The 27104-nt window shown below is 39.0% G+C and overlaps 2 protein-coding genes across 4 annotated transcripts in view; both read right to left on the bottom strand.

Annotated features, from left to right (window-relative positions):
* LOC133537057 (tripartite motif-containing protein 3-like) overlaps positions 1–9560 on the bottom strand; it is a 42738-nt gene extending 33178 nt beyond the window's left edge. For both annotated transcript variants that reach the window (XM_061877898.1, XM_061877899.1), the window contains exon 1: positions 9467–9560. The gene's annotated coding sequence lies outside the window, so the exon portion shown is untranslated. The remainder of the gene's footprint in view (positions 1–9466) is intronic.
* An 8421-nt stretch (positions 9561–17981) lies between these two features.
* LOC133537055 (FH2 domain-containing protein 1-like) overlaps positions 17982–27104 on the bottom strand; it is a 44958-nt gene continuing 35835 nt past the window's right edge. For both annotated transcript variants that reach the window (XM_061877897.1, XM_061877896.1), the window contains 2 exons: positions 26894–27058; positions 17982–23379 (listed from right to left, as the gene is read on the bottom strand). In XM_061877897.1, the coding sequence (XP_061733881.1) occupies positions 22309–23379; positions 26894–27058 (1236 nt within the window). In that variant the 3' untranslated portion in view covers positions 17982–22308. The remainder of the gene's footprint in view (positions 23380–26893; positions 27059–27104) is intronic.

Raw genomic sequence — 27104 nt, 5'->3', positions numbered from 1 at the left:
GTACAATTGACCACTAAATGGTAACACCCAAATAAGATTTTCAACTTGTTTAAGTCGGGGTCCACGTTAATCAATTCATGGTAGTTAATTTTACAGGTATACACCTCAGAGTCACATTTTGGTACTTGACACACGTAAACTATTTGCGTATTGTCTTTTTTTTAACTAATTTACGGGTGTACACCTCAGAGTCAAATTTTGGTACCTGACACACGTAAACTATTAGCATGTGGTCTTTTTTTTAGCTAATTTACAGGTGTACATATCATTCAGTTTTTGGTACTTGACGCATGTAAACTGTTAGCCTGCTAACAGTAGACCAGAGTCCTATCTTCCATCCATCCATTTTCTACCGCTTATTCTTTTTTGGGGTCGCGGGGGGCACTGGCGCCTATCTCAGCTACAATCGGGCGGAAGGCAGCGTACACCCTGGACAAGTCGCCACCTCATCGCAGGGCCAACACAGGAGTGCTATCTTTTTTAGCTAATTTTAAGGGGGTACACCTCAGAATCATATTTTGGTACTTGACACATGTAAACTTTTAGCATGTTAACATTAGGGTGCTATCTTTTTTAGCTAATTTCACAGGTTAATACCTCAGAATCATATTTTAGTACTTGACACATGTTAACTGTTAGCGTGATAACATTAGGATGGCATCTTTATTTAGTTAATTTTACAGTTAGACAATACAGTCATATTTTGGTACTTCACACATATGAACCATATCCGCCAAAAACACATTCGTAACAACATCAATAAATGTTTTCATTATTTCCTTAACACCTTTTTATTCCATACAAAATATGTAATAAAGTCAATAGTCCAAAATAAGCAAACAAATGCAAAAATTAAAGGCTGCTATTTCCTCAGTTTGTAAACAATAAACAACATCAATCTAGGACACTAGTGTCAAACGTACTGCACACAGACCAGCTCAGTTCCTCAAACATGTTTTATCCGGCCCGCCAGATGAGTCTGCTAAAAATTAGCGGTAATTTTTAAATGAAAGAAACTGCTGTTCTAAATGTGTCCACTGGATGTCGCTGTAGCAATTCTTTGTATCTCCTGTTGCACCATCATGTGTAACTTCAGCGGGGGCGGAGCTATGGTAGTAGTTATGTTCACGCCTTGAGTGTCAAAGATGTTATTGCCAATGTACCAAAACAAATGTACTTGATAATCTGCACATTTCAAGTTGTGTTTATAACTGGGGACACATTTTTTGGGTGCACAGATAAAAAAGTTGAAATAATATGTATCCCCTATCAAATGGACCAGTTTTGTTGTAGATGCTACATATGTATGGAATAAACCACATGATGTTAGCACATAAGTTGATGAAAATGAGTAAATGACATTAATAACATCCTGCCATTTGATTTTTGAAATTAATTTCATATTCTGGTCAATTAAAAATGAACACCAATGAGAGAATTTTAAAACATTGCTGGACTCAATTCCACATAATTGACTGATAATCATTATCACATCATTTAGTCAGGACGTATAAAATACAAAACATTAAGATAGAATACTATTAACCGATACATGTAGGTGTGCTTGTTTTATTTTGGAACAAAGAACACAATCTGAAGTTGTCTTTATCTTTAAGTTATCATGCCATGATTTGACCATTTTAGCCCCCTTGGGAATAGATATTCCTCCTGACCGATGAGGTACATGTCGCACTTCCTCCAAAGACGAAAATCTACCCTTCATGTCGCGTACAGTTGGAGTTCATGGAGAATTAAAAAGTGCATATTACATTTGTCACCTTATCATAGGACTACTGCAACGTCAACACCCTTTTTTCCTGCAATAAAACAGACAGACTTGGAAAAAGTATTAAATGATATTGAAACTAATTTGCCAAATGCTAAGCTTGTTGGCATTATTTGCCATTAAAGTGTCGATGGTAAAGGACTGATGATCTACATACAGGTGAGTCATACCAAAGACTATAAATGGGACCCACTACCTCCCCGCTGGGCATTCAGCATCAAGGGTTGGAATTGAGGGTTAAATCACCTAAAATTATTCCCGGGCGCGGCCACCGCTGCTGCTCACTGCTCCTCTCACCTCCCAGCGGGTGATAAAGGAGGATGGGTCAAATGCAGAGAATAATTTTGTCACACCTCGTGTGTGTGTGTGTGTGTGTGTGTGTGTGTGTGTGTGTGTGTGTGTGAGACAATCATTGGTAATTTAGAATAGTCAATTCAATTTGCCATATGCATGTATGCTCTGGCACACCATTATCATCATTTTATGACCCAAGCAAAACACTTTTTACACTTTTATACTGAAATAAATACACCTACAACTTATTAATTTACACAGAAAAAAACTACCGGCAGCGGTAAAGTTTAGATCTATGAAGGAAAGAAGAATGTGAATGAATGTTTATAACTGAACACATTTACATATGCAAAAAAAAAATGTTTCTTTTGTATAATTTTTTGGATGAATTAAGTAATGTTTATGATAACATTTTTCCAAAACATAATATAGAATGTGAGTTATGACAGGATAATGCATACATTTATCATTTGTTTTCAAAACACTAACAAAAAAGTGGGACCCCCAAAATGTACTGTGGGACCCCATTTTATGACTTGATGGTTTCAATGGGATCCTATTTTACTAGCACCAACACTAATATATACATACACATATAAAAACCCCTTTTCCATATGAGTTGGGAAATTGTGTTACATGTAAATATAAACGGAATAAAATGATCTGCAAATCCTTTTCAACCCATATTCAGTTGAATATGCTACAAAAAAAATATTTGATTTTCAAACTCATAAACTTTATTTTTTTTGCAAATTATAATTAACTTAGAATTTCATGGCTGCAACACGTGCCTAAGTAGTTGGGAAAGGGCGTGTTCATCACTGTGTTACATCACCTTTTCTTTTAACAACACTCAATAAACGTTTGGGAACTGAGAAAACTGAATTGCTGAAGCTTTGAAAGTGGAATTCTTTCTCATTCTTGTTTTATGTAGAGCTTTAGTCGTTCAACAGTCCGGGGTCTCCGCTGTCGTATTTTACGCTTCTTAATGCGCCACACATTTTCGACGGGAGACAGGTCTGGACTGCAGGTGGACCAGGAAAAAACCCGCACTCTTTTACTATGAAACCACGCTGTTGTTACACATGGCTTGGCATTGTCTTGCTGAAATAAGCAGGGGGGGTCCATGATAACGTTGCTTGGATGACAATATATGTTGCTCCAAAACCTGTATGGACCATTCAGCATTAATCTTGCCTTCACAGATGTGTAAGTTACCCATGCCTTGGGCACTAATACACCCCCTTACCATCACAGAAGCTGGCTTTTGAACTTTGCGCCTATAACAATTCGGATGGTTATTTTCCTCTTTGTTCCGGAGGACACCACGTCCACAGTTTCCAAATATAATTTGAAATGTGGACTCGTCAGACCACAGAACACTTTTCCACTTTGCATCAGTCCATCTTAGATGAGCTCGGGCACAGCAAAGCCAGCGGCCTTGCTTGGTGTTGTTGATAAATGGGTTTGACTTTGCATAGCGCAGTTTTAACTTGCACTTACAGAAGTAGCGACCAACTGTAGTTACTGACAGTGGTTTTATGAAGTGTTCCTGAGCCCATGTGGTGATATAATTTACACAATGATGTCGGTTTTTGATGCAGTACCGCCTGAGGGATCAAAGGTCTGTAATATCATCGCTTACGTGCAGTGATTTCTCTAGATTCTCTGAACCTTTTAATGATTTTACAGACCGTAGATGGTAAAATCCCTAAATTCCTTGCAATAGCTCGTTGAGAAATGTTGTTCTGAAACTGTTCGACAATTTGCTTACAAATTGGTGAGCCTCGCTCCATCCTTGTTTGGGAATTACTTAGCATTTCATGGAAGCTGTTTTTATACCCAATCATGGCACCCACCTGTTCCCAATTAGCCTGCACATCTGTGGGATGTTCCAAATAAGTGTTTGATGAGCATTTTTCAACTTTATCAGTATTTATTGCCACCTTTCCCAACTTCTTTGTCACGTGGCATCAAATTCTAAAGTTAATGATAATCTGCAAAAAAAATAAAATGTTAATCAGTTTGAACATCAAATATGTTGTCTTTGTAGCATAATCAACTGAATATGGGTTGAAAATGATTTGCAAATCATTGTATTTCGTTTATATTTACATCTAACACAATTTCCCAACTCATATGGAAACGGGGTTTCTGAGTATACTGAACATACATATATAAATATGTATACATATACATACATATACATACACATATATATATATATATATATATATATATATATATATATATATATATATATATATATATATATATATATATATATATATATATATATATATTATGGGTGTGGGGAAAAAAATCGATTCGAATACGAATTGCGATTCTCACCTCGTGCGATTCAGAATCGATTCTCTTTTTTTTTTTTTTTTAATCAATCCAACAAACCAATACCCAGTAATACCATAACAATGCAATCCAATTCCAAACCAAACCTGACCCAGCAACACTCAGAACTGCAATAAACAGAGCAATTGAGAGAAGACACAAACACGACACAGAACAAACCAAAAGTAGTGAAACAAAAATGAATGTTATCAACAACATTATCAATATTAGTCATAATTTCAGCATAGCAGTGATTAAAAATCCCTCATTGACATTATCATTAGACATTTATAAAATTAAAAAAACAAAAACAATAGTGTCACAGTGACTTACACTTGCATCGCATTTCATAAGCTTGACAACACACTGTGTCCAATGTTATCACAAAGATAAAATAAGTCATATTTTTGGTTTGTTTAATAGTTAAAACAAATTTACATTATTGCAATCAGTTGATAAAACATTGTCCTTTACAATTATAAAAGCTTTTTTTTTTTAAATCTACTACTCTGCTAGCATGTCAGCAGACTGGGGTAGATCCTGCTGAAATCCTCATTATTGAATGAATACAGAATTGTTTTGAATCGGAAAAATATCGTTTTTGAATCGAGAATCGCGTTGAATCTAAAAAAAAAAATCGATATATAATCGAATCGCGACCCCAAGAATCGATATATAACAGTATTTAGTATCTAACAAAATAAATATAGTCATAAGTAGAAAGTAAGTTGGTCAGACCAATACATTTGACCTCCAATGAATGTCAGCCCTGAATTTTTTTAAATTTTTAATAGAAAGGCTCAGCCATGAGTTTGGCGTGAGGCTGCGCACATTTCCACGGCAACGTCCCTCATCTCATACTTGGTGTGAAAAAGGTGGTAAGCCAGGTGCTTGTTACATGTTGAGAGTGTAGTTATTGAGGTGCTCTAAACTAACCTTCATAAAAGCAGTTTCAAAACAATGGATTATACTTTATACTTATTTTAGTCGACTAAAACTAATCCATTTAAATGACAAATAAAATAAATTTTCCATCAAAAGGCTGTGACTAAAACTGGATTAAACACTGCTTAAAACTAAATTACCAGCACCTCACATCACTGGATGTCCCCTTGTGAGACGGATGACCACCGCGTCCCCGCCATCCGTCAGCGTTCATCACGTATAAGATGGCTATAATGACTTAATCTTCTTGCTAATCTTCTTGGAGGTGGTCCACTACACCTTTAGGTGAGACTTTCAGTGCGAAGTTATAAATACACATTCATCATGGCTTTGAGGGGAAAAGTACTAAAAATGTATGACGTCACATTAGGGCCAATTAGTTCTTACTTATGGGTGTCCTAAGTAAGTTGAATCATGCGGACACGTTTGGTACTGGTAACTTTCTAATACGCTTCTGCCCTGGAGGTTTTGTATGTGTAAGTATTATGCAACTATAATTATTTGATATTTGTTTAGTTTGACACGTCACCCTTTTGTTGTGCAATGATTATTACCTATGTCTAGCTTGTGTGCTATTGTGTGCTTAGCTGTTTTGTAGCTGCTAGCTCAGAGTAACCCCGCTTGTATCGCACATGATATCACACACGAGTAAACATGCTGCAGGTTCGTTTGTATTTGCACAAGATAACACACACGAGTAAACACGCTGCAGTTTCATTTGTATCGCACATGATAACACACACGAGTAAACACGCTGCAGGTTCATTTGTATCGCACATGATATCACACACGAGTAAACACGCCGCAGGACTGTTTGTATCGCACATGATATCACACAAGTAAACCTGCTGCAGGTTCGTTTGTATCGCAAAGGATATCACACACGAGTAAACACGCTGCAGGACCGCTTGTATCGTACATGATATCACACACAAGTCAACACGCTGCTAGACTGCTTGTATCGAACATATCGCATATGTATATATATATATCCATACACATATATACATACATACATACATATACATATGTATACACACACACAGACACACATATACATACATACATATACATATATATATATTTTTTAAGTATATATATATATATATATATATATATATATATATATATATATTAGGACTGTGAATCTTTGGGTGTCCCTTGATTCGATTCAATATCGATTTTTGGGGTCGCGATTTGATTATAAATCAATTTTTTTTCGATTCAACGCGATTTTCAATTGAAAAACGCATTTTTTCCGATTGAAAACAATTCTGTATTCATTCAATACATAGAATTTCAGCAGGATCTACCCCAGTCTGCTGACATGCTAGCAGAGTAGTAGATTTTTTTTAAAAAGCTTTTATAATTTTAACTATTAAATGAACCAAAAATATGGCTTATTTTATCTTTGTGAAAACATTGGACACAGTGTGTTGTCAAGCTTATGAGATGCGATGCAAGTGCAAGCCACTGTGACACTATTGTTCTTTTTCTTAACATTTTTATACATGTCTAATGATAATGTCAATGAGGGATTTTTGATCACTACTATGCTGAAATTATAACTAATATTGATACTGTTGTTGATAATACTCATTTTTGTTTAACTACTTTTGGTTTGTTCTGGGTCGTGTTTGTGTCTCCGCAATTGCTCTGTTTATTGCAGTTCTGAGTGTTGCTGGGTCAGGATTGGTTTTGGAATTGGATTGCATGGTTATGGTATTGCTATGTATTGTTTTGTTGGATTAATAAAAAAATAAAATAAAATCCATCCATCCATCCATCCATTTTCTATAAAATCGATTAAAAAAAAAAAGAATTGATTCTGAATCGCACAACGTGAGAATCGCGATTCAAATTCGAATACATTTCCCCCCACACCCATATTATACACACACACACACACACACACACACACACACACACACACAAATTGGTGTGCCAATAACTCTCTCTACCCAACATTTAATAAAGTTATATACAAATAAGACAAGTATCTAACTTTTTTCTTGTTTTTAAAGTAAAAGTGTAGACAGATATAGATCATAGACATCAACAACATGCTTTGTCTGACAGGATGGATCCAAATAAAGAAACTCAGTTCTTATAGTTTGAGATCCCTGGGTAGACCCAACAAGAAAACTGATGAGAGCAGTGCCTCGTAGGAACGTTAGCAAAAAAGGTCAGCGTGGGTGGAAGACGACGAAGAGAAAAAAAAAAAAATCCCAAACTAAGATTCAGTGGAATGGATGGGATAGGTTGACTGGCAACATTAAATTGACCCTAGTGTGTGAATGTTGTCTGTCTGTCTATCTGTCTTGGCTCTGCAATGAGGTGGCGCCTTGTCCAGGGTGTACACCGCCTTCTGCCCGAATTCAGCTGAGATAGGCTCCAGCGACCCACCCGTGACCCCAAAAGGGACAAGCGGTAGAAAATGGATGGATGGGGACTCAGTTTGAGACCAGGAAAAATCAATCAAGCTCGAGATTGACAAGTGTAACACTGACAATAAAGTGTAACACTTCATTGTCAGTGTTACACTTCCTGACAATAAAGTCTTCTGTGTGTCAAACACGAGCACACTGGGGTCTCTGGTTTAGTCTGAGGTGAGGAGGAAAGTCTGCCACCTCCCAGTGACCCGCTGCCTGCCTGGGACCCCACAATGACACAAATCAGCTGTCAACCATCAATGATTAGATCATGTCTGAGGGCCTATGGGCAGTGTCTTTAATCTGCAGCACACACACACATACATACATACATACATACATACATACATAGGGAATAAGCGGTAGAAAATGGATGGATGGATATATATATACACGCACATACACACACACACACACACACACACACACACACACACACACACACACACACGGGCAGAGGGGTTAGTGCATCTGCCTCACAATATGAAGGTCCTGCAGTCTTGGGCTCAATTCCAGGCTCGGGATCTTTCTGTGTGGAGTTTGCATGTTCTCCCCGTGATTACGTTGGTTCCCTCCGGGTACTCCGGCTTCCTCCCACCTCCAAAAACATGCACCTGGGGATAGGTTGATTGGCAACACTAAATTGGCCCTTGTGTGTGAATGTGTGTGTGAATGTTGTCTGTCTATCTGTGTTGGCCCTGCGATGAGGTGGCGACTTGTCCTGGGTGTACCCGCCTTCCGCCCGATTGTAGCTGAGATAGGCGCCAGCGCCCCACGCGACCCCAGAAGGGAATAAGCGGTAGTAAATGGATATATATATATATATATATATATATATATATATATATATTATATATATATATATATATATATATATATATATATATATATATATATATATATATATATATATACACACACGGGCTTCACGGTGGAAGAGGGGTTAGTGTGTCTGCCTCACAATACGAATGTCCTGAGTATTCAGGGTTCAATCCCGGGCTCGGGATCTTTCTGTGTGGGGTTTGCATGTTCTCCCCGTGAATGCGTGGGTTCTCTCCGGGTACTCCGGCTTCCTCCTACCTTCAAAAACATGCACCTGGGGATAGGTTGATTGGCGACACTAAATTGGCCCTAATGTGCGAATGTGAGTGTTGGCCCTGCGACGAAGTGGCGACTTGTCCAGGGTTTACCCCGCCTTCCGCCCGATTGTAGCTGAGATACTCGCCAGCGCCCCCCGCTAACCCAAAAAGGGAATAAGCGGTAGAAAATGGATGGGATGGATGTATGGATGGATGCACACACACATACATACATACATAAATACATACATATACACGTACACTAAAAAACGCTGACTCACATCATGTGTCCCTCTTCTAATTGAATGGAAAGAGCCTGAGCAGACTGCAGTAACAACACACACAACGTGTGTGTGTGTGTGTCTGTGTGTGTCTGTGTGTGTGTGTGCGCGGCCCTCATCATGTCACGTGACATGCCCAAGCGTGACTTTTGACATTTCTACCCGGAAAAGGAGAACGTTTTCCGGCAGAATGTCACCAGCGCGGACATGGTCACATTTTTGAAACAAACAAACAAACAACAAAAAACAACAACGACAACGACGACGACGAGGAAAAAAGAGAGGACGAGGAGAACTCACGGCGGGAATGCAGGACTCAGCATGTGAGGGCGGCCATTGTTGTTCTCCGAGTCCTCGGAAAGGAAAAGGGCTCGGTCCGTCTGGGAAAGGGGGGTGGGGGGGGGGGGGGGCTGGAGGGGAAGGAAGGCGATGGCAGGGGGTGGGGGGGTGTGGCCTCCAGCCAGTTCTGGCAGCATTGGTCTGCAGCTTGGTGGGCGGAGCGACACCACCCAATGGCAAATGGAGGGGAGGGGCCAGGGAACTTGAGGAGGAAGACAAACAAAATGGGGTGCTGGGGGCGGGGCGGGGGCGGGGGGTGGGGTCTACCCAGTCCCCTTATAAGGACAAAGGATGCTATTGACTTTATATTTCAAACTAATTCAAATGTTTTCTCATTGGATGGAATGAGTGTGACGTCGAGAGAAAATAAAGGATCACATTTTAAAAAAAAAGATGTCTTATACTCGGTTAATTTGATGACAAGCACTTTAGTTGTGAGAGGAAGGGGATCAGGGCGGCAGCTGGGTGGGTGGAAGGGGGGAGGGGGAAGCGGGGGAGTGTACTCAAGCGCGCGCACACGCACGCACAGGTTGCAGTTCTGCAACGTGGCGTTACCATGGAGACTGCCTCCGTCAATATGGCTGCCGCAGTCTGGAGGGGGCAGAGAAAAGGTGACTTTTGACGACGTGAGCGTCGTAAATCAACACATTTATTTACAAAAAATATATTTATTCACAAATATACTTATTTTCTCATAGACTTGTTTACAAATATCCGTCCATCCATTTCTACCGCTTATTCCCTTAGGGGTGGCGCGGGGCGCTGGTGCCTAGCTCAGCTACAATCAGGTGGAAGGCGGTGTACACCCTGGACAAGACACTACCTCATCGCAGGGCCAACACAGATAGACGGACAACATTCACACTCACAATCACACACTAGGGCCAATTTACAAATATATTTATTGTAGACGTGAATTTAAATCGGAATTCTCATGTTGTGTGATTCAGAATCGATTGTCATTAAAAAAAATCAATTTCTTTATTTTTTATTAATCCAACAAAACAATACACAGCAATACCATAACAATGCAATCCAATTCCAACACCAAACGTGACCCAGCAACACTCAGAACTGCAATAAACAGAGCAATTGAGAGGAGACACAAACACGGCACAGAACAAACCCAAAGTAGTGAAACAAAAACGAATATTATCAACAACAGTATCGATATTAGTTATAATTTAAGCATAGCAGTGATTGAAAATCCCTCATTGACATTATCATTAGACATTTATAAAAATAAAAAAAAGAACAAGTGGCACAGTGGCTTACACTTGCATCGCATCTCGAGATGCATATGACAACATGTCCAATATTTTCACAAATATAAAATAAAACTTTGTGAAATAAGTTATAATCATGGGATAAAAATATTTAAATAAAAAGTCAAATTTATTAAAAAAAACTAAAAAGACAAAATTTTGAAAAAAAGTAGAAATTATCTTATACATATGACTATTTAACTCATAATCTGGACTTTTTTATGTACCTTTGGAAAATAAATATTGCTGTTAAACTTTGTGAAATAAAAGCTATAATAATGAGATAAAAATATTTAAATTAAAAAGTAAAATTTATTTTAAAAAAACTAAAAACACGTAATTTTCAAATAAAAAGTCAAAATTATCTAATAAGTATGACTTTTTAGCTCATAATTTAGACTTTTTTATGTACCTTTGGAAAAAAATATTGTTGTTAAACTTTGTGAAATAAGTTCATGTTGGAATAAAAATATTAAAATAAAAAGTAGAATTTAATAAACTGAAGTCATAATTTTGAAATAAAAAGTCAAAAAAGGACTTTTTAGCTCATAATTTCGACTTTTTGTATGTACCTTTGGGAAAAAATATTGTTAAACTTTGTGAAATAAAAGTTATAATAATTAGATAAAAATATTTCAATAAAAAGTAGATTTTTTTTTAAAAAAATCATAATTTTGAAATAAAAAGTCGAAATTATCTCATAATAATTTTTGGCTCCTAGTTTGGACATTTTTATGTGCCTTTGAAGGAAAATATTGCGCTTTGTGAAATAAAAGTTAATGAGATAAAAAAAAATAATGAAATAAAAATGAGAATTTATTAAAAAACTAAAAACTCATTATTTTTAAATGATCTCAAATATGAATTTTTAGCCCATAATTTGGACTATTTAATGTACCTTTGGAAAAAATATTGTTAAACTTTGTGAAATAAGTTATAATAATAAGATACAAATATTTAAATAAAAAGTAAGAATTTATTAAAAAACTAAAAATTATCTCAAACTCATGAGATAATTTCGACTTCTCATTTAAAAATTATGAGTTTTAAGTTGAATACATTTTACTTTTTATTTAAATATTATTTTGTCTCATTTAACTTTTATTTCACAAAGTTTAATAGTGTTTTTTTCAGAGGGTACATAAAGGAGTCCAAATTATGAGCTAAAAAGTAATTTATGAGATAATATTGACTGTGTATTTTACTTTTTATCTCACAATTTCGACTTTTTTTTTTTTTTACTCGTAATTATGAAATAAAAAGTCACATAAGACTTACTTTAAAAAAAATTATAATAATTTAGTGGCGGAAACAAACTTCTATGAAGTTCAGTATCTTATGGATAAGTTTTACAGTCAAATTTACTTTTTTTTTTACATTTCGACTTTTTACATTATATTTATGACTTTTTATCTCATCATTTCAACTTTTTTATGTACCTTTGGAAAAAAATATTGTTAAACTTTGTGAAATAAAAAAAAAATACTAATGAGATTAATCATGATTAACCACAGGTTATTACTCCCTCGCCGAATTTAAATAAAAAAAAGAGCCTAATATTTTGACTTAGACAAACTTTATTGGAAATTGTTCCACACAGTAGCTCTCTTTCAAAGGATGGAAAGGATAATGCAGGTATTAAATACACTAAAATCGACCATAAAATACAACATATGTAATATTTACATAGTATATATATAACAAATCCCAATTACCATGTATAATATTACAACTTCAGCAAAAAAAAAGAAAAAAAAAGAGCATCATAAAGTATACATTATAAACAAAGAAAGGTAGCTAACATAGTAGCAATCCGGTTGAAGTCCCTTTCTGCTTGTGCTGCTCCCCCTAACAAATCACTGCAAAGCACAGGGCACTGGCCACAACAGACTGAAAAAAGATCTCCAATATTAATATACTGTATGACTTTAATGAATGACTGACACCTTCACAAAACTTAAGGGGATCCTCAAAGGGTTACAATATATATTGGTTTTGAAAAAGAAAAAGTTGGGCCACTGCAGTACATCTCATTTAAACATAAGGATGTTGAGTCAAGCCCCCTGCAGGGGTTAAAATCCCTCATTATAATGTCCACCAGTGGAAGTGGGGCAGTCTTTTAACAGACGTTACTGGTTCAGCTTGGCGTTCTCTACGGCGCGGCAGTAGCGGCTGTCTTCGTAGCTCCCCTCGTTGGACTTCTGCATCTTCTGTCGGATCTTCAGCTGCTTTAGGCGGTTCTTGTCCACTTGCCTTTTGGCAAGCAGGAAGAGGAGAATGCTGCCGGGGAGGCCCACCATCCTGCACTGGGGTGGAGTGGTGGGGGGGACTCATTTAGTGGCAAAAAGCCCGGGGACCGGGGTCCAGACTGAGGCCAAAAAGAACCTCATAGCCTTAGCACACATAAGCATGTGTGTAAGACGGGGACATTAAAGACATTAAAAGAGAAGAGCTTATGCAACCAGCCATTTGTACATATCATATTGCTACAAAAAATAAAAAATAAACATAACACTGTTCCACGCCAATATTAGATCAAAAGTAGAATTTACAAAATAATAAAAACTCATAATTATGAAATATAAAGTGGAAATTATCGGACGGCGTTGGGAAAGTGGCCGTGCCAGCAACCTGAGGATTAGTGATTCGATCCCCACCTTCTACCAATCTCGTCAGGTTCATTGTGTCCTTGAGCAAGACACTTCCCCCCTTGCTCCTGATGGGTCGTGGTTAGCCATCAGTGTGTGAATGTGTGTGTGAATGGGTGAATGTGGAAATAGTGTCAAAGCGCTTTGAGTACCTTGAAGGTAGAAAAGCGCCAGGGGCGTCACTAGCTTTTAAGGACAGGGGGGGGGCTTAGTCCCCAGGAGATGCACAGGATGCGAGCGAACGTAGCGCACGAGCACAAAACTTCACAAGCAGCTCACATACATACATATATATATATATATATATATATATATATATATATATATATATATACATATATATATTCTTGGGTAGCAGGTAATAGTTTGCCTTGTGTATAATTTTAGCTGTTTGCAAATTCACTATGTTGTAGAATTTCAGTATATTTGATTCAATAAATAAAGGCTTTGTAAGTTCTCTATATTGGTAAAAAAATTACAATTCAGTCGGCAAAATTTTACTATAATAATAATAATAATAATAATAATGATCCCAATGCACTCATTAATTGTGCTACCCTTCATCCCCGCCCTCAGAGACAAAGGCTGGGTTGAGTCGGACCTTGAACGCATCACACCACGTCAATGTGTGACAGGAATAAAGACAAAAGTGGACCCTTGGCTTTCAAAATAAAAGTACTTTTATAACACTCGCTGCAAGTAGAATGTGTGGAAGACTTGATAAGTAGGAAGTTACACTAGGACTGCCGCTCTCTGCTGGCGACGTCTGCAAACTGCTCTTTCCTGCGCAGCCATATCTGGAGTTCCGTGGACACGCGGCGCAGGTCTCGGAAGCCCACGTGACGCACGTTGTGACGGAGGCGGGGCGGGGTTGAGCGAATCACCACATTTGCACAATTGGCCATGACGCATGTGCAAAAACTGAGTGGGGGAGTCTTCCATTTCCAATATTGGAGTCTTGAGTATTGGCCGATACTGATCCGATATCAGCCGGAATCGTGTATATACTTCACAAACCTTTTTTTTGGGTGAAACCTTGTGATCCATGAAGTTAAAGGCCTACTGAAATTAGATTTTCTTATTTAAACGGGGATAACAGGTCCATTCTATGTGTCATACTTGATCATTTCGCGATATTGCCATATTTTTGCTGAAAGGATTTAGTAAAGAACATCCACCATAAAGTTCGCAACTTTTGGTCGCTAATAAAAAAGCCTTGCCTTTACCGGAAGTAGCAGACGATGTGCGCGTGACGTCACGGGTTGTGGAGCTCCTCACATTCGCACATTGTTTACAATCATGGCCACCAGCAGCGAGAGCGATTCGGACCGAGAAAGTGACGATTTCCCCATTAATTTGAGCGAGGATGAAAGATTTGTGGATGAGGACAGTAAGAGTGAAGGACAAGGAAAAACAAATAAATAGATAAAAAGACAAGGGCAATGGGAGCGATTCAGATGTTATCAGACACATTTACTAGGATAATTCTGGAAAATCCCTTATCTGCTTATTGTGTTACTGTTTTAGTGAGATTATATAGTCGTACCTGAAAGTCGAAGGGGTGTGGAGACCGCCAGTGTCTCTGACGGAAGCCACGTTTCTCGACGAGGCGAAGGCAGCCGGTCGGGCCGGGCTTAGCTTTCCCCCCCCTCCTCCACGGTGGAAGCATACCACGTTTGGGGGCGGCTGGTCGGAAGAGGCAAGAGGGTCTGCAGCTGCCTCTTTGACAGGTGCACGAGGAACGTCGCAAGCTCCGCTCGTGTCCACGGTAAGAGCCGACTTATTACCACAATTTTCTCACCAAAACCTGCCCGTTGATATGTGGTACCATGTTCACTTGACCGCTCTGTTCCATAGTAACCTTTGGGAATGCAAACAAGGAAACACCGGCTGTGTTTGTGTTGCTAAAGGCAGCCACAATACACCGCTTCCCACCTACATCTTTCTACTTTGACGTCTCCATTATTACTTGAACAAATTGCAAAAGATTCAGCAACACAGATGTCCAGAATACTGTGTAATTATGCGATTAAAGCAGACGACTTATACGGGGATCCGGCTGGAACAAAATGTCCGCTACAATCCGTGACGTCACGCGCACGCGTCATCATACCGCGACGTTTTCAACAGGATACTTTGCGCAGAATTTAAAATTGCAATATAGTAAACTAAAAAGGCCGAATTTGCGTGTGTTGCAATGTTAATATTTCATCATTGATATATAAACTATCAGACTGTGTAGTCGTAGTAGTGGGTTTCAGTAGGCCTTTAAGTTTGTGTGCTTAGCTGTTGTGTAGCTGCTAGCTCCCAGCAGCCTATAGCCAAGCATGTTTACCTTTTGTAAGTGACTTCAGGAAAACATAATATTTTTTGTGCTTATTGGAGGACATTTAGATGTTAACTGTCCGTCCAGCTTTGAACAAGAAAAAAATAATGTGCTTGTCTTGCACATGATATCACTAACACGCTGCAGGACTGCTTGTATCGCACATGATATCATAGACACAAACGCTGCAAGACTGCTTGTAAGGCACATGATATCACGCAGAAATAAACACTCTGCAGGACTGCTTGTATCGCACATGATATTACAAACACGCTGTAGGACTGCTTGTATCGCACATGATATTACAAACACACTGCAGGACTGCTTGTATCGCACATGTCATCAGACACAAACCCTGCAAGACTGCTTGTATTGCACAGGATATCACACAAAAACACTCTGCAGGACTGCTTGTATCGCACATGATATCATAAACACGCTGCAAGACTGCTTGTATCGCACATCTTGTCAGACACAAACACTGCAAGACTGCTTGTATCGCACATATCACAAACACACTGCAGGACTGCTTGTATCGCACATGATATCACAAACACGCTGCAAGACTGCTTGTATCGCACATCTTGTCAGACACAAACACTGCAAGACTGCTTGTATTGCACAGGATATCACACAAACACTCCGCAGGACTACTTGTATTGCACATGATATCAGAAACATGCTGCAGGACTGCTTGTATCGCACATGATAACACATACACGCTGCAGGACTGCTTGTATCGCACATGATATCAGACAAACACTGCAAGACTGCTTGTATCGCACAGGATATCACACACAAGTGATCACTGAAGGACTGCTTGTATCGCACATGATATCACACAAGTAAATAGGCTGCATAAATGCTTGTACCGCACATATTAGACACAAATAAACACTCCGCAGGACTGCTTGTATCGCACATATCACACATGTAAACACTGCAGGACTGCTTGTATCGCACATGATATCACACAAGTAAATAGGCTGCAGGAGTGCTTGTACCGCACATGGTATCAAACACAAGCAAACACGCTGCAGGACTGCTTGTATTGCTCAAGATATCACACAAAAGACACGCTGCCGAACTGCTTGCATTGCACATGATATCACACACAAACATGCTGCAAGAATGGTTGTATCGCACACGATGTTACACACAAGTAAACACTCAGCAGGAGTGTTCCAATCGCAAACAATATCACAAACAAGTAAACTCTCTGCATAAATGGGTTGTATCGCACATGATATCACACAGAAATAATCACACTGCAGGACTGCATGTATCACACATGATATCAGACACAAGCAAACACGCTACAGAAATGTTTCTATCACACATGATATCACACTCAAATAAACCTACTGCAGAAATGCTTGTATCGCACATGACATCACACACAAATAAACCTGCTGCAGACATACTTGTATCCCATATATCACACACAAATAAACACGCTGCAGAAATGCTTGTTTGGCACATGATATCATAAACAAACACACTGCGAGAATGGTTGTATCGCACATGATGCCACACATACGTAAGCACTGTGCTTCAATCGCAAACAATGTCACAAAGTACACACACTGCAGAAATGGATTGTATCGCACAAGAGATCACACAGAAATAATCACACTGCAGGACTGCATGCATCACACATAACATCACACACAAGCAAACATGCTGCAGAAATGCTTCTATCACACATTATATCACACTCAAGTAAACATGCTGCAAGAATGCTTGTATCGCACATGATATCACACACAAGTAAACACGCTGTAGGAATGCATGTATTGCACATGTTATCACACACAAATGAACACGCTGCAGGAATGCTTGTATCGCACATATCACACACAAATAATCACGCTTCAGGACTTCTAGTATTGCTCATGAGACCACACACCAATAAACACGCTGCAGAAATGCTTGTATCATAAATGATATCTCACACACACATAATGACTGCTTGTATCGCACATGATATCACAAACAAATAAACACGCTGCAGAAAGGCTTGTATCTCACATGGTATCGCACACAAGTAAACACCATGCAGGAATGCTTGTATTGCACATGATATCACACACAAGTAAACACGCTGCAGGAATTCTTGCATCGCACACGATGACACAAATAAACACAGTCCAAGAATGCTTGTATCGCACATATCACACACAAGTAACCACGCAGCAGGACTGCTTGTATCGCACATGATATCACACACGAATAAACACGGTCCAAGAATGCTTTTATCACATATGATATCAAACACAAATAAACACCCAGCAGAAATGCTTGTATCACACAGTGTACACACAAGTAGTCATGCGGCAGGACTGCTTGTATCGCACATTATGTATCACACACAAATAAACACACTGCAGGACTACTTATATCGCACATGATATCACACACAAACACGGTCCAAGAATGCTTGTATCGCACATGATATCAAACACGAATAAACACCCATTAGAAATGCTTGTATCACACATTGTACACACAATTAATCATGCAGCAGCACTGCTTGTATCTCACATGATATATCACACACAAATAAACACACTGCAGGAATGCTTGTATCGCACATGATATCACACACAAATAAACACGGTCCAAGAATGCTTGTATCACACATGATATCAAACACAAAAAACACGCTGCAGAAATGCTTGTGTCACACATATTACACACAAGTAAACCTGCAGCAGGACTGATTGTATCGCACATGATATATCACACACAAGTAAATACGCTACAGGACTGCTTGTATCGTACATGATATCACACACACAGATAAACAAGCAGCAGGAATGCTTGTATCGCAAATGATCTCACACAAATAAACACGCCGCAGGAATGATATCACACATGCTTGCACAACCCATGCTTGTTTTTTGTGTGTGCAGATATCAGACAAATATCCTGTATGGGACCAGGACAAGTTTATTAACCTCTTAAGGCCCAAGGTGTTTGTTTATGTGCTTCTTTTTAATTTCCCTTTGTTATTTGGGCTTATTGGACCCTAGTTAGAATAAAAACTAAGAATCTTCTTTGGATATGATGTACTTAGTCCATAAGTACACTAAACTTCATGTTTAGTGACATGATCATTCTTTTAATTCTAATGTGTATGTTATACTCCTCTGACACCACCAGATGGCAGTATAAGTGTCCACATAAGCGACCATAAGACCCCAATTCAGTAGTGTACACAATTTTGTAAATAAGAGCTAAAAGGTGCTGTCCACGCATGTGGCCAACTAAGCAACAAAATGGAGAAGAGCGATACGGGCCTTCATGACTCCAAGAGCATCTTTAGCACAAATAAAATAGAGAGAGGGAAAACATGTGACAGCAAGTTTATGTGACATAAATAATATGAACTACAAGAAGCATTAAAGTCCCACCTACTGCAGTGGTTCTCAAACCGTGGTACGTGTCCCACTAGTGGTACGCAGGCTCCATCTAGTATTACGCCAAAGAAAGTACAGTGTTGTATTTTCCTATATTCAACCACAATGTTACTGTTCATACTGAGTGTAATGTTACAGTGGTCAAAAATATTAAATATACCGTAAATCCCAGGTGATAAGTCGCTGTTTTTTCCCTACGCTGTAAACCCTTTGGCTGATACATGGATTTTTCTTCCATGACAGCCATAATGCAAAGAGTAAAAAAAAGAAAGCCAAGCAAACACCCTGAAAAGGTGTGTTATTGTTTGTGTTATGGCGCCATCTTTTGGACGAGTTCGCTCGCTGCAGTGTTTGTCTCTTTCATGGGTGTCAAATTTGGCCCACCGTGTAATTTAATTTGGCCCTTGAGGCAATATCAAATTAACATTACAGCTGGCCCGCCGTTATTACACAGCAGCGGTGTCGCTGTAACACCGCAATTTCTCACGCTTGCCAATCTTCCCGAAATCACCCAGGGTAAGCATTCTCCCGATTTCCACCCGGACAATATTGAGGGCGTGCCTTAAAGGCACTGCCTTTAGCATTCTCTACAACCTGTCGTCACGTCCGCATTTCCTCCATACAAACAGAGTGCAGGCCCACTCGCATAATATATGCGGCTATTACATACACATAAGTGAATGCAAGGCATACTTGGTCAACAGCCATACAGGTCACACTGAGGGTGGCCGTATAAACAACTTTAACACTGTTACAAATATGTGCCACACTGTGAACTCACACCAAACAAGAATGACAAACACATTTCGGGAGAACATCTGCACTGTAACATAACATAAACACAACATAACAAATACCCTGAACCCCTTGCAGCACTAACTCTTTCGGGACGCTACAATATATTTTGATATTTACCTCAGAAGGCTGAAAATAGAAAAGAGGAATTAAATTTGTATTTAAATTTTATTTGATATGCCATTGATATTTTTTAATTATTATTATTATTATTATTTGAAACTCGATTTTGCATCTCACTATAAAGTTATATAAGCCTTGCTTGTTCAATGTTCAATGCAAAACTTGTTTGGGTCCCTATTAAAAGGTTAATTTGTTCAACCTTGGCCCGCGGCTTTGTTCAGTTTTAAATTTTGGCCCACTCTGTATTTGAGTTTGACACCCCTGGTCTAGTTAGTCCTTCCAACCGAAAGTAGAGGTGCTGCTGTGTCTTCTGGCCGTCCATAGCGTTCCTACTCGTATGGATTCTCCATTCACCACTCCAAGCAATGTTTGTGAGTTTTCCAATATAACTAAAACCATTCTTTTGGACGAGTTTGTTCACTGCGGGTGTTGCTGGTTGAAAATGTACTTCCTGAGAAAATGCCTTAAACCGGAAGTAAAACCGTCCATAGCGTTTCTACCTGGCCAAAATCCCATGACCAAATATTTTGTTTACACGACAACAAAAATGATAGCAGGAAGTGAGTTTTTAATCATCAATTTTATTCAATAACATGACACGCCGTAGAATATGGATGGATGGATGGATGGATGGATTAATTAAACGGGCTAATTTAGGGATTTCTCTTCGCTGACGACAATACAACAAACAGTTTAAAAAAAAGGGAGCCGGATAGGTGTGTTATTGTTTGTGCTATGGCGCCATTTTTTGGATTAGTTTACTCACTGCAGGTGCTGCAGTGCTCTTCTGTTTGTACTGAGCTTTCAACCGGAAGTAAAAGTGCTGTTCCGTCTTCTAGCCGTCCATAGCGTTCTACTCGTTCGGATTCTCCATTGATCACTCCAAGCAACGTTTGTAAGTTTTACAATATAGCTAAAACCATTTGTTTGGATGAGTTTGCTTACTGCAGGTGTTGCAGGTTGAAAATGTACTTCCTGAGAAAATGCCTTAAACCGGAAGTAAAACCATCCATAGCATTGCTACATGTATGGATTCTTCATTCATCATGTTTGTAAGTTTTACAACACAACTAAAACTATTCTTACTTACTAAAGTGTCCCATGTGTGATGTCTGTAGGAGTGTTTTCATGCATGTTTGTACGTGCTATCGTAATGTAATCAAGCTAGGGTCGTTAGCATTAGCTAATATGCTAACACGTTTACGAGTGTCTGTGTTATAATAATTGTATCTAAGTTATCACAAAAACATTGTGTTACATTGATTACCTGGTAAGAAGACAACAAATGTCTGTGAACCTACCAAGAAGAAGGCTTGTAATACTCCACTGTGTCTGGTTCCTTCATGTATTGTAATCAACAGAAAGATATCGTCTTGACCCAAGAACTACAAAAGCGAAGAGGAAGCAGGACCAGACTCCCCTCCAGGCACCGCTTCTTTGAACTGTTTTACGACCTTTTCTGTGAACTGTTTACGACCTTTTCTTTTGAACTGTTCTGTAACCAAAGGCAACGCTGTTTACGACCCACGCCCCTTAGAAACATCTGTTGCCATGTAATCAGGGAAAGTCCAAATAAAAAGAGTGGGCGAACAATCTTTCAGACATATCTCCTCAAACTGAGCCAACTTTAATTCTGTCCCTGTTTAATTCTTTGCTTCTTGTCTTGTTTAACAGATGTAATCAGTGTTTGAACCTGACAGTCTGTGTGAGTATTATTAACTTACAATGGCATTCTTTTTTTATTGTTTCACTTTCATAAATTCACCAAAACGTCACAGTAAAGTTATTGAGTCTGTTTAGGTGATTGGAGAGCTGGCTTGCGCAGCTAGTGGGTCCATGACCATGACTTCTGTTTTGTTTGATCAGCCGTTTTACTGCCCTGTTACAGACAGCTTTCGGAAACATTTAATGTATGTAAATTAATATTCCTGTGAAAATAGCAACGTATACAGTATATCTGTGGCTTATAGTCCGATGCGACTAATATATGGAAAAATGTGGTGGGTGTGGCTTATATACAAGTGCGCTCTTTGGCCCTTAAAATACAATACTTGTTAAATAAAACCACTGCGTTGTCTTTGATGAATACATAGGTGTACTATGCTACTGCATATAATAATGGTGGTCATTATGGTGGTACTTGGAGAGCCAAGTGTTTTCTGAGGTGGTACTTGGTCAAAAAATAAATAAAAAAAGGTTTGAGAACCACTGCTCTAGAAAGTTCCTACACATCAGTACCAAAACCCTTCTGGCTGCCGTCCTTGCCCGCCTGTAGTCTTCCGATATCGCCGAGTCGCTTTAAGAAGCCAAAAAATACTCCGGATGATCCGGATTTGTTCCATGAAGATCTGTGCGGAACGTGTCCACCATTCTGCTCGTCCTGGACGTGTTCCTGGTCTTGGCCGGGAGAAAGCTGTTGAGGTAGCGTCTCCGTCGAGTCTTGCACGCGTCCAGCCTTCTCCTCCTCCTCTTGGGCGTCCGGGTTGGGATCCCACACCTCGTCCTCCTCCTCATTTTTCACTTTGATAGGTAACGTGTGCCGCCGGCCCATGTTCCGCTTGGAAGTGTGCGGGGAGTTGAACAGGAAGCGGACCAGGTCCTCGTCGGTCGGGTCCCCGGGGTACCTGTCGCTTTCCATGTCGAACGGGAGGCGCCGAGGCGCGGGGACCGCCGTCACCGCCGGCGGAGAGCTCGGGTTGTCGACGTTGAACTCGCCGGAGGAGACGCTGCCTCGGCTGCTCTGGTACAACAGAACCTTCCGGGACGCTTCCCGCAGCTTCTGGGCCTCTTCCTGGTTGTTGTCCTGGAGGTCTTCCTCATCCAAGTCGGCGGAGAAGCATCGAGCAGACGAGGATCCTCTGCCGGTCCTTTTCTCTTCTTCTCCGTCCTTCTCCGACCCGACATCCGCCTCGGTGTCCGAGCCGCCGTCTTCCGCTTTTTTGTCGGATCTTCCTGTGAGTTCCGCTGCAGAGTTCCACTCCTTCTTGGCCATTCCGCCCGCCTTCAAGGACTCCGTTCTTCTCAGCGCCGGCAGGTTTTCCGTGGGCGGGATTTCGGACAGGCTGCCGGTCTGGGGGCTCCCGCCGACAGGGCTGCCGTAGGTGGACGAGGGCCGCACCGATCGCCTCCTGGAGATCCTGCTGGTCAGGAAAGACTGCAGGACGGACTCTAAGGCGATTCCGTCCATCTCCTTGTCCCTGGTGGAGCAGGTGGCCGTGGACCTGCGCTTGGCGGCGCTCATCAGACGGTTTTTGTGCCGGCGCTTCACCTCCGCCACCTCCCGGGCCTTGTTCTCCTGCAAGAAAACGGTTTTCTTTCACCCGTGTGTTGGCCATAGTTCATAACAATGACCGGAACATCGACAGTGACATCCCCGCAGGCTTCATCAGTCAATGCTCAAAGACTAGCTAGGACAGCTCTGGACTACAACTGTCCCATCTACAGGTTGTATAAGCGGTATGGACTTCCTGGTCTGTTCAAAATTGATTAGATAGGACAGCTCGAGCGGGCATTATCAGAGCAGGCTCGGAAAAACAATTTTTTTCTTAAACTTTGACAATGCTCAAAGACTAGATATAATGAAAAGACTGGATAGGACAGCTCTTTGTTGCTTAGTCTTGGAGACTGCGGACTTCATTCTTAACAGACCCAGAGCAGACTTCCTTAGTTCACCCTCCAAGACTAAATAAGACTAGAGCTGTCCATTCTAGTCTTTGAGCAATAAAAAGGTTAAAACTTTATATTGTTAACTATATATATATACTTATATATATATATTACATCTATCCATTTTGCTACCACATGGGGCATATACATACATATATATATATATATACACATGTGCTGAAAATTGTAATTTTCCTGAAGGAACTCTCCTGACGGAATAAATAAAGTACTATCTATCTATCTATCTATCTATCTACATATATATATATATATATACACATATATATATATATATATATATATATATGTGTATATATATAAATTTGTATGTATATATATATATATATATATATATATATATATATATATATATATATACATACACATATATATATACACATATATATATATATATATATATATATATATATATGTGTATATATATAAATGTGTATGTATATATATATATATATATATATATATATATATATATATATATATATATATATATATATACATACACATATATATATACACATATATATATATATATATTTATATATATATATATATATTAGGGCTGGGCAACGATTAAAAATTTTAATCAAAGTTAATCGCACTATTTCTCTGATTAATCGCGATTAACTGCATTGTATACGCAAAGCCCAATAATGAATTCAAAAGTAGTGTGTAGTGGACCTTTATTGGAATATTCCCCCACATGAACAAAAGCGCCAAAACATTTGTTGTGCAAACACAATTTAAATCAGTCCTTGTTAAACAGTAGCAGTTAAATAGCATATTTTATGAAAATCAACTCAAAAAATGTAAATACAAACATTTAAGCTTATTTCCACTGCCAGGGTATTTAAGTTATCCTGTTTGTTATGGAAAATAAATATAATCTACATACAAATCTCTGAGCCACAATCATAACATCCGAACATGCAATTTCTGAGGCAACAGCAGAAATATTTTTTTTTATCAGGGATCTTATGTTTAAAAAACCTACGTTATAGGTAGTGGGCTGTTTTAGGGAATTTTTGATCAAATTATCCGTAGTAGCAATATTAATAATGTTGTGTTTATTCTGCGTAGTGCACTTAAAATAATTATGACCATATCTAGGAATTGATATGATGGGAATTTTCCGATTGTTTGATGTTATGAGCCAGGGAATAAAAGAACTACCCTACCCAGCATGCAACAGGAGTGACGAGCATGCGCGGTAGCCCGGTATAGGTTTTGTCGCCATGACGGCATCTTGTATGTTGTGATATGCACGCTCTGAAAGCAAACGTTAAGAACTCAGCCAACACTCCTCGTCTGCATTATTCATAAATAGACAGACAACACATATACTCCGCTGCTTCACAGGCCGCTGGATGTAGCCGGCAAAGTATTCCCATGCTAGCTAGCCGGTCTAGCAAGCACGCGTCATTCAGTCCAAAACGGCCCGATCTATTCACATTCAGAATTGTCTGGCGGTCGTAAGTGATCCCGGAGTCACCACGCTGTAAGCCAGCCATGAAGTTTGCAGAATTGTCCGGTATTTTTGCCAAATGTTCCATCTTTACCAATAGCCCCTCGACGCCGGGCGACGCCATCTTGTTAAGAAAAGGCGTTAACAAAATAAAAGCATGTAAACAACATACGCAAATGTGCGATAAAATAATTGTCGGCGTTAATAGATTGATGAGTTAACTCATAATTAACGCATTAATTTGCCCACCCCTAATATATATATATATATTCACACACACACACACACACACACACACACACACGCACACGCACACGTCAAAAAATCAACTTGTATCCGTCCCTGTTCGTGTTGTTACATCCTCCGACAACACACCGACGAGGCATGATGTCTCCAAGGTACCGGAAAACAGTCGAAAAAACGGAAAATAACAGAGCCGATTTGACTTGCTGCGTGTAATGTGTTTGAGAAAATGGCGTTGACTACCTAGGTGACGTCACGTTTTGACGTCATGGCTCCGAGAGCAAATAATAGAAAGGTGTTTAATTCGCCAAAATTCAGCCATTTAGAGTTCGGAAATCGGTAAAAAAATATATGGTCTTTTTTCTGCAACATCAAGGTGTATATTGACGCTCACATAGGTCTGGTGATAATGTTTCCCTTTAATAAAGTAAAAAAGCCGCGTTATCTACAAAACTACAGCAGTTCTATTTAGTATTTGAGCATTAATAAAGTTAAAAACCCTTGTTATATATAAAATAACAGCAGTTCTATCTAGTCTTTGAGCATTCATAAAATTAAAAAAACATAAATAAAACTAAAGCAGTCCTATCCAGTCTTTAAGCATTTAGAAAATAAAATGAAAATGTTAATAATAATAATAAGTTTTAATAAAGCAAAAACAACTTTGTTATATTCAAAACTAGAGCAGTCCTATCTAGAGATTTGAGCATTTACAAAATAAAATATTTTTTTAATATACAAAACTAGAGCAGTCCTATGTAGTCTTTGAGCATTAATAGAGTAAAAAAAGTGTAACATACAAAACGAAAGCAGTCCTATCTAGTCTTTGAGAATTTAAACAGTAAAAAAAAATGTTAATGTCAATCTAGAGCAGTCCTATCTAGTCTTTAGTCTTTGTTAAGTAAAAAAAACTGTTATATTTAAAACTAGAGCAGTCTTATCTAGACTTATATAAGCATTCATAAAATAAAATAAAAATTGTTATATACAAAACTAGAGCAGTCTTATCTAGTCTTTGAGCATTAATAAAGTAAAAAAAGTGTAACATACAAAACGAGAGCAGTCCTATCTAGTCTTTGAGAATTAATACAATAAAAAAATGTGTTATATGTTAATCTAGAGCAGTCTTTTCTAGTGTTTGAGCATTAATAAAGTAAAAAAAGGTGGTATGTGTAAATCTAGAGCAGTCCTATCTAATCTTTGAACATTAATAAAGTAAAAAAAGCATTATATTTTAAAACTAGAGCAATCCTATCTAGTCTTTGAGCATCATTAAAGTAAAGAAAAAGTGTTACATACAAAACAATAGCAGTCCTATCTAGTCTTTGAGCATTAACAAAGTAAAAAAAAAGAAGAGTTATATGTAAATATAGAGCCGTCCTATCTAGTCTTGAGAAAATTCAAGACAGACTCTCACCTGCATGGCTCGGAGAAACTTCTCGCAGAAGGAGTCAAAAACGGAACAACATTCTTCCAGTCGGAACTTGTCAGGGTCCTCACAGAAGTACTGGGCCACAGAGTCGCTGCTGGACTGAAGCTCCTGGAGGTCCTGCTCCACCTGGGCCAGGCAGGCCTCAGCATCCTGAAGGCCAGGCGGGTGTTGTTGTCATCCAATCCCAGGAACACAG

This window comes from Nerophis ophidion, linkage group LG18 (genome assembly GCF_033978795.1).
Source record: "Nerophis ophidion isolate RoL-2023_Sa linkage group LG18, RoL_Noph_v1.0, whole genome shotgun sequence".
NCBI classification, from domain to species: domain Eukaryota; kingdom Metazoa; phylum Chordata; class Actinopteri; order Syngnathiformes; family Syngnathidae; genus Nerophis; species Nerophis ophidion.
Note: the sequence above shows the minus strand (reverse complement) of the source record. Positions and strands in the feature narration are given on the sequence as shown.